General features: G+C 44.1%; 1 protein-coding gene and 1 long non-coding RNA gene across 2 annotated transcripts in view; one reads left to right on the forward strand and one right to left on the reverse strand.

Moving 5' to 3' along the window:
* The window catches only part of LOC134927972 (N-acetyllactosaminide beta-1,6-N-acetylglucosaminyl-transferase-like), a 158,132-nt gene that overhangs the window by 114,296 nt on the left and 29,865 nt on the right, over positions 1 to 13,971 (forward strand). Inside the window, exon 2 of the mRNA XM_063923136.1 lies at positions 7,217 to 7,306. Within this exon, the coding sequence (XP_063779206.1) occupies positions 7,217 to 7,306 (90 nt within the window). The remainder of the gene's footprint in view (positions 1 to 7,216; positions 7,307 to 13,971) is intronic.
* LOC134927974 (uncharacterized) overlaps positions 7,246 to 13,971 on the reverse strand; it is a 117,261-nt gene continuing 110,535 nt past the window's right edge. Inside the window, exon 4 of the long non-coding RNA XR_010177795.1 lies at positions 7,246 to 7,660. This is a non-coding gene — a long non-coding RNA (uncharacterized LOC134927974). The remainder of the gene's footprint in view (positions 7,661 to 13,971) is intronic.

The following is a 13,971-nucleotide window of genomic DNA, read 5'->3' on the forward strand; positions in this document are numbered from 1 at the left end:
AAACCGTTGGGTAAAACCAATGGTGGACATGATGGCGTCTCGCCTCAACAAAACACTGGACAGGTATTGCGCCAGGTCAAGAGATCCGCAGGCAATAGCTGTGGACGCGCTGGTAACACCTTGGGTGTACCAGTCGGTATATGTGTTTCCTCCTCTGCCTCTCATACCAAAGGTATTGAGGATTATACGGCAAAGAGGAGTAAGACTAGTGGCTCCGGATTGGCCAAGAAGGACTTGGTACCCGGAACTTCAAGAGATGGTCACGGACGATCCGTGGCCTCTACTTCTGAGAAGGGACCTGCTTCAGCAGGGTACTTGTTTTTTTTTTCAAGACTTACCGCGGCTGCGTTTGACGGCATGGCGTTTGAATGCCAGATCCTAAAAGGAAAAGGCATTCCAGAAGAAGTCATTCCTACCTTGATAAAGGCAAGGAAGGAAGTCACCGCGAAGCATTATCGCCGTATTTGGCGAAAATATGTTGCGGGGTGCGAGCAGCGGAGTGCTCCGAGGGAGGAATTTCAACTGGGTCGTTTTCCTACATTTCCTGCAATCAGGATTGTCTATGGGTCTCAAATTGGGATCTATTAAGGTTCAAATTTCGGCCCTATCAATATTCTTCCAAAAAGAATTGGCCTCAGTCCCTGAGGTCCAGATTTTTATCAAAGGAGTACTGCATATACAGCCTCCTGTGGTGCCTAAGGTGGCACCGTGGGATCTAAATGTAGTTTTAGATTTCCTCAAATCCAATTGGTTTGAACCACTAAAGAATGTGGATTTGAAATATCTCACATGGAAAGTGACTATGTTACTGGCCCTGGCTTCGGCCGGGAGAGTATCTGAACTGGCGGCTTTGTTTTATAAAAGCCCTTATTTAATTTTCCATTCGACATAGGGCAGAGCTGCGGACGCGTCCGCATTTTCTCCCTAAGGTGGTATCAGCGTTTCACCTGAACCAGCCTATTGTAGTGCCTGCGGCTACAGACGACTTGAAGGACTCCAAGTTGTTGGACGTTGTCAGAGCCTTAAAAATATACATTTAAAGGACGGCTGGAGTCAGAAAATCTGACTCGCTGTTTATACTGTATGCACCCAACAAGTTGGGTGCACCTGCTTCTAAGCAGTCGATTGCTCGTTGGATTTGTAACAAAATTCAACTTGTACATTCTGTGGCAGGCCTGCCACAGCCTAAATCTGTTAAGGCCCATTCCGCAAGGAAGGTGGGCTCATCTTGGGCGGCTGCCCGAGGGGTCTCGGCATTACAACTCTGCCGAGCAGCTACGTGGTCAGGGGAGAACACGTTTGTAAATTTTTACAAATTTGATACCCTGGCAAAGGAGGACCTGGAGTTCTCTCATTCGGTGCTGCAGAGTCATCCGCACTCTCCCGCCCGTTTGGGAGCTTTGGTATAATCCCCATGGTCCTTTCAGGAACCCCAGCATCCACTTAGGACGATAGAGAAAATAAGAATTTACTTACCGATAATTCTATTTCTCGGAGTCCGTAGTGGATGCTGGGCGCCCATCCCAAGTGCGGATTATCTGCACATAGTTATTGTTAACTAATTCGGGTTATTGTTTAGGAAGCCATCTTTCAGAGGCTCCTCTGTTATCATACTGTTAACTGGGTTTAGATCACAAGTTGTACGGTGTGATTGGTGTGGCTGGTATGAGTCTTACCCGGGATTCAAAATCCTCCCTTATTGTGTACGCTCGTCCGGGCACAGTACCTAACTGGAGTCTGGAGGAGGGTCATAGGGGGAGGAGCCAGTACACACCACCTGACCTGTAAAAGCTTTACTTTTGTGCCCTGTCTCCTGCGGAGCCGCTATTCCCCATGGTCCTTTCAGGAACCCCAGCATCCACTACGGACTCCGAGAAATAGAATTATCGGTAAGTAAATTCTTATTGTTTTAATTATACAGTTTGAGTATCCCATATCCAAATATTCCGAAATACAGAATATTCCGAAATACGGACTTTTTCGAGTGAGAGTGAGATAGTGAAACCTTTGTTTTTTATTGGCCCAATGTACACAAACTTTGTTTAATACACAAAGTTATTAAAAATATTGTATTAAATGACCTTCAGGTTGTGTGTATAAGGTGTATATGAAACATAAATGAATTGTGTGAATGTAGACACACTTTGTTTAATGCACAAGGTTATAAAAATAATGGCTAAAATTACCTTCAGGCTGTATGTATAAGGTGTATATGTAACATAAATGCATTATGTGCTTAGATTTAGGTCCCATCACCGTGATATCTCATTACGGTATGCAATTATTCCAAAGTACGGAAAAATCCGATATCCAAAATGCCTCTGGTCCCAAGCATTTTGGATAAGGGATACTCAACCTGTATTATGCTGAGCAAAACTTCCAAAATAAAAAAAGAAAATGGATATGTTAAAGTAAAGGAGTAATTTGAAGAGATGAATAAAAGGTGGACATGAAATGGTGTAGAAGTAGAGAAGAGGAAATAGGGTTGAGGGGATAGGTTGTAGAATTAGATGGTGAAATGACTGCAGAGAATTTAACTCAGGCACTGGGAGCTCTCCTGTGGAGAGAATGGGGATTGATGTGTGTAGTAGAAGGTGGGTTGTGTATGCAGGATATTTTGTTGAATGGTTTTGAATAGTGATGTGCACCGGACATTTTTCGGGTTTTGTGTTTTGGTTTTGGATTCGGTTCCGCGGCCGTGTTTTGGATTCGGACGCGTTTTGGCAAAACCTCACCGAAATTTTTTTGTCGGATTCGGGTGTGTTTTGGATTCGGGTGTTTTTTTCAAAAAACCCTAAAAAACAGCTTAAATCATAGAATTTGGGGGTCATTTTGATCCCATAGTATTATTAACCTCAATTACCATAATTTCCACTCATTTCCAGTCTATTCTGAACACTTCACACCTCACAATATTATTTTTAGTCCTACAATTTGCACCGAGGTCGCTGGATGGCTAAGCTAAGCGACACAAGTGGCCGACACAAACACCTGGCCCATCTAGGAGTGGCACTGCAGTGTCAGGCAGGATGGCACTTCAAAAAAATTGTCCCCAAACAGCACATGATGCAAAGAAAAAAAGAGGCGCACCAAGGTCGCTGTGTGACTAAGCTAAGCGACACAAGTGGCCGACACAAACACCTGGCCCATCTAGGAGTGGCACTGCAGTGTCAAGACAGGATGGCACTTCAAAAAAATTGTCCCCAAACAGCACATGATGCAAAGAAAAAAAAGAGGCGCACCAAGGTCGCTGTGTGACTAAGCTAAGCGACACAAGTGGCCGACACAAACACCTGGCCCATCTAGGAGTGGCACTGCAGTGTCAAGACAGGATGGCACTTCAAAAAAATTGTCCCCAAACAGCACATGATGCAAAGAAAAAAAAGAGGCGCACCAAGGTCGCTGTGTGACTAAGCTAAGCGACACAAGTGGCCGACACAAACACCTGGCCCATCCAGGAGTGGCACTGCAGTGTCAAGACAGGATGGCACTTCAAAAAAATTGTCCCCAAACAGCACATGATGCAAAGAAAAAAAGAGGCGCACCAAGGTCGCTGTGTGACTAAGCTAAGCGACACAAGTGGCCGACACAAACACCTGGCCCATCTAGGAGTGGCACTGCAGTGTCAAGACAGGATGGCACTTCAAAAAAATTGTCCCCAAACAGCACATGATGCAAAGAAAGAAAGAGGTGCACCAAGGTCGCTGTGTGACTAAGCTAAGCGACACAAGTGGCCGACACAAACACCTGGCCCATCTAGGAGTGGCACTGCAGTGTCAAGACAGGATGGCACTTCAAAAAAATTGTCCCCAAACAGCACATGATGCAAAGAAAAAAAGAGGCGCACCACAGGTATAGAATGTAGAAGGATAGTATACTTAATGACGACACAGAGGTAGGCACAGCAGTGGCCCTCCGTATCGTACTGCTATATATAGTATACTGGTGGTCACTGTGTCAGCAAACTGCAAAACTAAAATGCACCACAGGTATAGAATGTAGATGGATAGTATACTTAATGACGACACAGAGGTAGGCACAGCAGTGGCCTTCCGTATCGTACTGCTATATATAGTATACTGGTGGTCACTGTGTCAGCAAACTGCAAAACTAAAATGCACCACAGGTATAGAATGTAGATGGATAGTATACTTAATGAATGACGACACAGAGGTAGGTACAGCAGTGGCCTTCCGTACTGCTATATATAGTATACTGGTGGTCACTGTCTCAGCAAACTGCAAAACTAAAATGCACCACAGGTATAGAATGTAGATGGATAGTATACTTAATGACGACACAGAGGTAGGCACAGCAGTGGCCTTCCGTATCGTACTGCTATATATAGTATACTGGTGGTCCCTGTGTCAGCAAACTGCAAAACTAAAATGCACCACAGGTATAGAATGTAGATGGATAGTATACTTAATGATGACACAGAGGTAGGCACAGCAGTGGCCTTCCGTATCGTACTGCTATATATAGTATACTGGTGGTCACTGTGTCAGCAAACTGCAAAACTAAAATGCACCACAGGTATAGAATGTAGATGGATAGTATACTTAATGAATGACGACACAGAGGTAGGTACAGCAGTGGCCTTCCGTACTGCTATATATAGTATACTGGTGGTCACTGTGTCAGCAAACTGCAAAACTAAAATGCACCACAGGTATAGAATGTAGATGGATAGTATACTTAATGAATGACGACACAGAGGTAGGTACAGCAGTGGCCTTCCGTACTGCTATATATAGTATACTGGTGGTCACTATGTCAGCAAACTGCAAAACTAAAATGCACCACAGGTATAGAATGTAGATGGATAGTATACTTAATGAATGACGACACAGAGGTAGGTACAGCAGTGGCCTTCCGTACCGTACTGCTATATATAGTATACTGGTGGTCACTGTGTCAGCAAACTGCAAAACTAAAATGCACCACAGGTATAGAATGTAGATGGATAGTATACTTAATGAATGACGACACAGAGGTAGGTACAGCAGTGGCCTTCCGTACTGCTATATATAGTATACTGGTGGTCACTGTGTCAGCAAACTGCAAAACTAAAATGCACCACAGGTAAAGAATGTAGATGGATAGTATACTTAATGACGACACAGAGGTAGGCACAGCAGTGGCCTTCCGTATCGTACTGCTATATATAGTATACTGGTGGTCACTGTGTCAGCAAACTACAAAACTAAAATGCACCACAGGTATAGAATGTAGATGGATAGTATACTTAATGAATGACGACACAGAGGTAGGTACAGCAGTGGCCTACCGTACTGCTATATATAGTATACTGGTGGTCACTGTGTCAGCAAACTACAAAACTAAAATGCACCACAGGTATAGAATGTAGATGGATAGTATACTTAATGACGACACAGAGGTAGGCACAGCAGTGGCCTTCCGTATCGTACTGCTATATATAGTATACTGGTGGTCACTGGTCAGCAAAACTCTGCACTGTACTCCTCCTATATAATATTAATTATACTGGTGGTCCCCAGTCCCCACAATAAAGCAGCACACTGAGCACAGATATGGAGTGTTTTTCAGGCAGACAACGTATACTGGTGGTCACTGTCAGCAAAACTCTGCACTGTTCTCCTGCTATATAATACAGCTGCTCCCCAGTCCCCACAATTAAGCAGTGTGAGCACAGATATATTATGCAGCACACTGAGCACAGATATGGTATGGAGCGTTTTTTTCAGGCAGAGAACGGATAAAACTGGTGGTCACTTATCAGCAAAACTCTGCACTGTACTCCTCCTAACAGCTGCTCCCCAGTCCTCCCCACAATTAAGCAATAAAGCAATCAAGTTCAACAATAAACGGAGAGGACGCCAGCCACGTCCTCTCCCTATCATCTCCAACGAGTGAAAATGGCGGCGACGCGCGGCTGCTTATATAGAATCCGAATCTCGCGAGAATCCGACAGCGGGATGATGACGTTCGGGCGCGCTCGGGTTAGCCGAGCAAGGCGGGAAGGTTCGAACCTGCCTCGGACCCGTGTAAAATGGGTGAAGTTTGGGGGGGTTCGGTTTCCGAGAAACCGAACCCGCTCATCACTAGTTTTGAATATGTTTCTGTAGTAAGCTAACTCATGGCCTGTGAGGGGAAGGAGGTGCTGGTCGGCAGAGAAGCGAGCTAAACAGCAGTGCTGGAAGATGAAAGTATAAAGCTTTCTATAATTCACTGGGGGTCATTCCGAGTTGATCGCTAGCTACCGTTGTTCGCAGCGCAGCGATCAGGATAAAAATCGGCATTTCTGCGCATGCGTATGGACCGCAATGCGCATGCACAACGTACGAGTACAAAGTCCTTTGTGGTTTTGCACAGGTTCCAGCAACGTTTTCATTCGCACTGGTGGCCGCAAGAAGATTGACAGGAAGGGGGCTTTTCTGGGTGTCAACTGACCGTTTTCAGGGAGTGCTTAGAAAAACGCAGGCGTGCCAGGGAAAACGCAGGCGTGGCTGGCCGAACGGTGGGCGGGTGTGTAACGTCAAAAGCCAACCCAACAACATTAGAATCAACGCACACGAAGAGTAACTACAGGGCTGGTCTTGTTTTGCACAAAATGTTTTTGCAGGCGTCTGCTGCACAGGCGTTCGCACTTCTGCAAAGCAAAAATACACTCCCCAGTGGGCGGCGACAATGCGTTTGCACGGCTGCTAAAAACTGCTAGCGAGCGATCAACTCGGAATGACCACCACTGTCAGGTGACGTTTTAATCTATTGTCATCTTTGGTTGTCAGTATTTTCTGTATAAGTAAAATATTGGAATGTTTTTCTGTAAAATATGAAATATTAATGAGAACACAACACAAGCAAAAAAATGTGAAATAATCAGTATTTACAAACTGTAGATAAATTGGAATATAGAACAAAAAATATTAGATTGCAAGTGAGCATATGAGAAAAAAGGGAGTGGTAAAGTTACACTTGTAAAAATTATATCTAGTGGGTGTTTATTGCCAGTTTACCCATGTATTAGCATTTTGGTCACAAATTCATGAATGTAACTTTTCCGAAACATGTTTCTTTTAATGAGATGAGGGTCATATTTTACAGTTGCTGTATATTGCTTGGCATTAGAAAACCAAACTTCTCCCATTTCCCCACTATGCCGCCAACATTACTGAGAATCTGTTTTTGAAATGATAAATCTAATTGAATGGTTTGTTTTTTATTATTGTAGATGTACCAGGATCAATGCCAGATGCGCAGTGGGAAGGTGACCTCAGAGCAATTAAGTGGAGAGACATGAACAACCACGGCGGTTGCCATGGTAAAGACATTTTATTTTGCCTTGTTACTTCAAAATCTAATACATCAAAGCAGACATGATAATATTAACATTTCCGATTAAAAAAATAAACATTGTAATAAAACTCCATATATCATATTAGCCATATCCTTCTTTTACTGTGGTTTTATTGTATCTTTCTTTAGCATATCTTTAGCTGATAGCATTTTTATGGAACTCTATCTAAAAAAGAAAAGGAGGAGTCAGACATAGAAGGCAGTGTAGGGTGGTAAATACATTATTGTGAATGTGTGATCACAAGGTTCGGCTGTGTCATGATGTTAGCTGCGGTCTTCGGGTGGGCTCCTACTTTTGCAGCACATTGTGTGTCAGACCCTGGAATGGAAAAAAAACACACTATTACCTGACCCGTTGTCTGTTCTTATCCCATATGTACGGAACCCAGGACTGTCTAGACTAAGAGCTAGGGCGGGATGTATCATTAATCACAAAAGAGACCTGTAACTTTTAGATTCTTACCGCCTCTTATCGCATCTCTGAATTAGATTTTTTCGACACATGTACGATTGTTGAGTTGGCTTAAATAAAAATACGATAAACTATTACTTATATATATATATATAGGCTAGAAATGAATTATATATATTTTTGTCTTTAATGATTGTGATAGGAGTACAGTGAAAAGAAAGTTTATTAAATGCAAATGTAATAAAATATTCATATACAATATATGTTTTTTTTATAACTGCATATTTACAATAACATTAGAAAATAAGGTTACAAGAAACCCACTTCTGTTCTAAATTATGCCTTCATACCATGACGATAATTAAAGAAACCATAAGGCGAAAATAATCAGGTAAGATTTTGATGCATATGAAAATTATTGCATATAAAAAAAATCCTATCAGCTGTTTACCGCAAACACAGCTTGATGCATCATCCCTCTAACCTTCTCCATAGAACACCTGTTAATAAGGTAACTCCTCCCACATTACCAGTGCTACACACAATACATCTCTGCTGTTATACATCTACATTTCCAGTGGCCTCCTACCTCGTGCTATATTTCCCAAAGTTGCAGTTAGTTAATTCTAACTGTACATGTCTGATTGGTTGCCAGTGAACATTCCAGCATTCCTTAAAATAATACCTAATAGGCCATATTTTTCCTTTGTGCAGAGATTTTACGGGGCTAGGGTGTCTGATGTATTGCCATTCGCATGTTTATTGGTTACATGTAATTATGATCTGGATTTTTGTTTTAATAGAATCTTAACTTTTGACATAATGGAGTTGATTCAGGGTCACACGCTAAGCATCTTTTGCCATAGTCGCATATGCGACTTTATACTAATGTTAAGTGGTTGAAGTGGAAATTTTGAAGTGGGGGTATGGAAAAGTGAAGGTTGTAATTATGTGCGCGTGCTCCGTAAAAGGGGGTGTGGCCACTCAAAGGGGGCGTGTCCTTAAGTGTAGTGTACCACACTATATACTCCTTATACACATTATGCACCACAACAGTAGGACCCCTTATACTGTCTAGTACTGGTTTCCCTTACACATTATGCCCATGGAATGAGCCAAAATTCACATTATGCCACACAGTATGAGCCAAAATTCAGGGACAGGGAGAATGACAGCTGGGACATAGGGACAGGGAGAGTGAAAGAGTGAATGCAGGGACATAGGGACAGGGAGAGTGACAGCAGGGACAGGGGAGAGTGACAGCAGGGACATAGGGACAGGGAGAGTGACAGCAGAGACATAGGGACAGGGAGAGTGATAGCAGGGACAGGGAGAGTGACAGCAGTGACAGAGACAGTGACAGGAGAGTGACAGCAGTGGCAGAGGGACAAAGAGAATGACAGGGGGACAGAAAGAGTGACAGCAGTGACAGGGAGAGTGACAGAGGGACAGAAAGAGTGACAGAGGGACATAGGGAAGCAGGGTAACAGTACCTTATGAGCAGTGGAGGGGGCTGTGGTCAGCAGGCCCTGTGCAGCAGTGGTGCGGAGGAGACTGCGGGCAGTGGCAGTGACAAAGAGAAGGCCCTGGGCAGCAGTGGTGCAGAGGAGAAGGCCCTGGGCAGCGGTTGTGCGAAGGAGGCCTTCAGTGTGGCTCTGGTGAGGTCCACCATTTAAAATCTGTCACGGACCGGCAGCCAATCAGGAGATGCCGCTTCTGATTGGCTGCCGGTTTCAGAGCTCCAATTGGCGCTTGAACGGCGCGGAATTTGAAAGGCGGCGGCGGGGGTCTTAAGTGCTCAAACTGCTGGTGTGCTATACCGGTGTATACCGGCCCATTTCGAGCACTGCTAATGTTAGTATAAGCCCTTCCCTGGTGTAAAAGCATGCATCTGACTGTACAAGAACTATGCCACCCACTTTAGATGCTGAAATACCACTTGGTGCCATCAAAGGTTGCACCAGCCTATTGTTAGTTGTCGATTCTCACTCAGAGTATGGCCTCCAATGTGAGCGATTAAGTGTCTGAATTCACAGCCACACACCCATACGATGGACCATCTTGGGGGTATATTTTCTAAGCTCCCGATTTTGCACGATTTTTTATTTATTTTTCAAAGTGTCATCTCGAGAATTTACTTAACAGAAATCTCGGCTGTGATGAGGGCATTCGTATTTTTTTTTTGAGGGCAGAGAAAAAAAATACGAATGAATACACCATCGGTCAAACATGCCTGTTATTTTATACAACTCTGTAATTTACTAAGAATTTGTATTCACAATCACTGCCAGCAATAGACAAACACTGCCGGTAAATGTTACAATACGTTAAAAAAGCAGTTTTCAAATAGACCTGCTTTTTTAATCCGTATTCTGATAGGCATGCACGGATCAGTGAGACCCGTGCATGCTCATCAGTGGGAAGGGGTGTGAATGGGTTAAAAATAAAAAATAAATATGCGTGGGGTCCCCCCTCCTAAGCATAACCAGCCTCGGGCTCTTTGAGCCGGTCCTGGTTGAAAAAACACAGGGGGAAAAAATGACTGGGGTCCCCCCATATTTCATCAACCAGCACCGGGCTCTGCGTCCGGTCCTGGTTCCAAAAATATGGGGGACAAAAGACGTAGGGGTCTCCCGTATTTTTTAAACCAGCACCGGGCTCCACTAGCCAGAGAGATAATGCCACAGCCGGGGGACACTTTTATACTGGTCCCTGCGGCCGTGGCATTACCCACCCAACTAGTCACCCCTGGCCGGGGTACCCTGGAGGAGTGGGGACCCCTTCAATCAAGGGGTTCCTCCCTCCAGCCACCCAAGGGCCAGGGGTGAAGCCCGAGGCTGTCCCCCCCATCCGTGGGCGGTGGATGGGAGGCTGATAGCCATAGTGTAAAATAAAGAATATTGTTTTTTTGCAGAAGAACTATAAGTCCCAGCAAGCCTCCCCTGCAAGCTGGTACTTGGAGAACCACAAGTACCAGCATGCGGGAAAATAATGGGCCCGCTGGTACCTGTAGTTCTACTACAAAAAAAATACCCCCCAAAAAACACAAGACACACACCGTGACAGTATAATTTAATTGACATACATGCACACTTACACACATACTTACCTATGTTGACACGGAGCCCCTCGTCCTCTTGTCCAGTAGAATCCACGGGGTACCTGAAAATAAAAATTATGCTCACAAACAATCCGTTGTAGATCTGTCCTCTTCTTCAGTTTGTAATCCACGTACTTGTTGAAAATAAAAAAGCGAAGAACCCGGTCCACACACTGAAAGGGGTTCCATGTTTACACATGGAACCCCTTTCTCCGACTGGCGGGACCCCCCGCGACTCCTGTCAGTGAAGGTCCCGCCAGCCAATCAGGGAGCACCACGTCATGGCACTCTCCTGATTGGCTGTGCGCTCCTGCACTGTCAATCAGGAGGAGTGCACTGGTTACAATGTAGCGTAGCGGCGCTCCATTATAACCAATGATGGGAACTTTGCAGTCTGCGGTTAACCTCAAAGTTAATTGGGGTCACTCTTGTGGGTGAGTGGGTCTTGTGGGTACCTGGAGCAGCCGATCCAGTGCGAATACATAGGCACAAGATGTGTGCGAACAGTTGTCCTGGAAGCCCAGGTAACTGATGTAGAGCAGACCGTTACGCGTCTGAGGGATATTCATAATCTCGAGCAAGGCGTAGATAGAACGGTGGAGGAGTTGTGGGAGGGGTCACTGGTAGACAAGGATAATCAGGTAGCCAGTTGGGTCACTGTTAGAAGGAAGAAAAAGAGGGGGCGGCACGACATCTTTGAACTATCAAACCCAAACAAATATGCCCGATTGGACGAAGATTCGGTGGATAATAGCGACGAAATGACGTAGCCAGAGGAGACTGTTCCAACTAGCAACCGGAGGAGTGGTCCCTCTGGCTCAGATGAGATGAAAGCTAGAGAGGCACCCAGGCAGATGGTGGTGATAGGGAACTCTATCATCAGTAAGGCAGATAGGGCAATCTGCTACCGGGATCGTGATCGCCGTATGGTCTGTTGTCTCCCGGGTGCTCGGGTACGGCACATTGCGTACCGGGTAGATAGATTGTTGGGAGGGGCTGGAAATGACCTGGCGGTCTTGGTGCACATTGGCACCAACGACAATGTTAGTAGTAGGTGGGATGTCCTTAAGAAAGATTATAGGGACCTAGGCCAGAAACTAAAAAAAAGGACATCTAAGGTAATATTCTCTGAAATATTACCAGTGTCACGCGCTAGCCCAGGGAGGCAGAGGGAGATCAGGGAGGTAAATGTGTGGCTTAGAGACTGGTGTAGGAAAGAGGGGTTTGTGTTCTTGAAACACTGGGCAGACTTCTCAGGTGCCATCTTTTTTGTCGCAATGGATTGCACCCAAATGAGGAGGGGGCTGCGGTGCTGGGGGAAGCATGGTTAGTGGGTTGGAGGAGCTTTTAAACTAGGAGCCTGGAGGGAGGGTTTAGCTAGAAACTATGGGTCAGGCAGTGAGAATAGTAAGGGTGGCGGTAGTGAGTTAAATGGGGGTTGAGAAGGGGGGAAGGAAAGAGCAGCTGGCAAGGGTATTGACATGGGTTCTACAAAGGGTATTAACAAAGGTATTGCCAAAACATTAACTAACAACTTTGTGTCATCATTACAGCATATAGAAAATGATGTACGGAGCATAAGGGAAAATACTTATGTCAGGGTGGAGAATTTAGACGGAAGCATTGGGTTGATCAAAGAGAAGAGTAAGGTGGGCAGTATTAAGTATGGTGGGGGTGGAGAGGGAGCAAGAAGGACAGTCAGTAAGAGTAACGCACTAGTAAACCATGATAGGTTATCTTTAAAAAAACAAACGGACAAGGGAACCGCTAAACTAAAATGTATGCTTGCAAACGCAAGAAGTCTAGCAGGTAAAATGGTGGAATTGGAATTGTTCGCATCAAAGGCTGAGTATGACATTATAGGTATTACAGAAACATGGTGGGACGACTCTTACAACTGGGTTGCAAACTTGGAGGGGTATTCTCTTTTCAGGAGGGACAGAGCAAGCAAAAGAGGAGGAGGTTTATGTCTTTATGTTAAACCATCTCTTAAACCATACCTAAAGGAGGTTATTTATGAGGAGACTGGCGATAATGTGGAGTCACTATGGGTTGAAATTTCAAGTGGGGGTATTGATGCAAAAGAACTAGTCATAGGTACGTGCTACAAACAGCCGGCTATTAGCATACATGAGGAAGAACAACTCTTGCAGCAAATCGAAAGGGCTGCAGGATTGGGGGACATCCTAGTGATTGGGGATTTTAATTATCCTGATATAAATTGGAGTAACGATTTATGTGTTAAAGCTAGGGGCAACATGTTCTTAAATATGTTAAAGGATCACTACTTGTCTCAATTAGTCGAGGACCCAACTAGGGGTAAAACTACTCTGGATCTAGCAATTACTAATAATCTGGACATTATATCAAACACTAAAGTTGGGGAGACTTTTGGTAACAGTGATCACTATATGATCACATTCGACATCAGTTTCAGGAAACATAGCTACAGTATAAAGGTTCAACCAAAACATTTAACTTTAGGAAGGCTAATTTCAGTATGCTGAGATGTGCACTTAACGACATTGCGTGAGAAGTTTTGTTTCATAACAAGAACACTTCGGAAATGTGGGATGCTTTAAAAGGGTTGACAGATAGCAATAGTCACAAATTTATTCCCATGGGCAGTAAATGCAGGAGTACTAAACTCAAACCGATGTGGCTTAACAAGAAGGTCAAGGCAGAAATGGATAAAAAGAAGCATGCTTTCAAAGCATTTAAATCTAATGGAAGGGAGGAGTCATTCAAGTATTACAAGGAATACAATAAAAAATGCAAAAAAGCAGTAAGAGCAGCTAAAATGGAAAATGAAAAGCAAATCGTTAAAGAGAGTAAATCCAATCTTAAAAAGTTTTTTAAATACATAAACAGTAAAAGGTTAAAAAAGGAGAACATAGGTCCAATAAAAGATGAATTTGAAGTATTGATAAATGATGACAAAATAAAAGCGAAAATACTGAACAAATGTTTTTCATCAGTGTTCACTAGAGAAGAACTGATGGTGGGAGTAGTGCATAACGATAGTTACAGTAATGATTTGTGAAGAAGTAGTCCGAGTGAGAGACTAAGCAAAATTAAGATTAATAAATCACCTGGTCCTGATGGACTTCACCCGAGG

This window comes from Pseudophryne corroboree, chromosome 5 (assembly GCF_028390025.1).
Source record: "Pseudophryne corroboree isolate aPseCor3 chromosome 5, aPseCor3.hap2, whole genome shotgun sequence".
NCBI lineage: Eukaryota > Metazoa > Chordata > Amphibia > Anura > Myobatrachidae > Pseudophryne > Pseudophryne corroboree.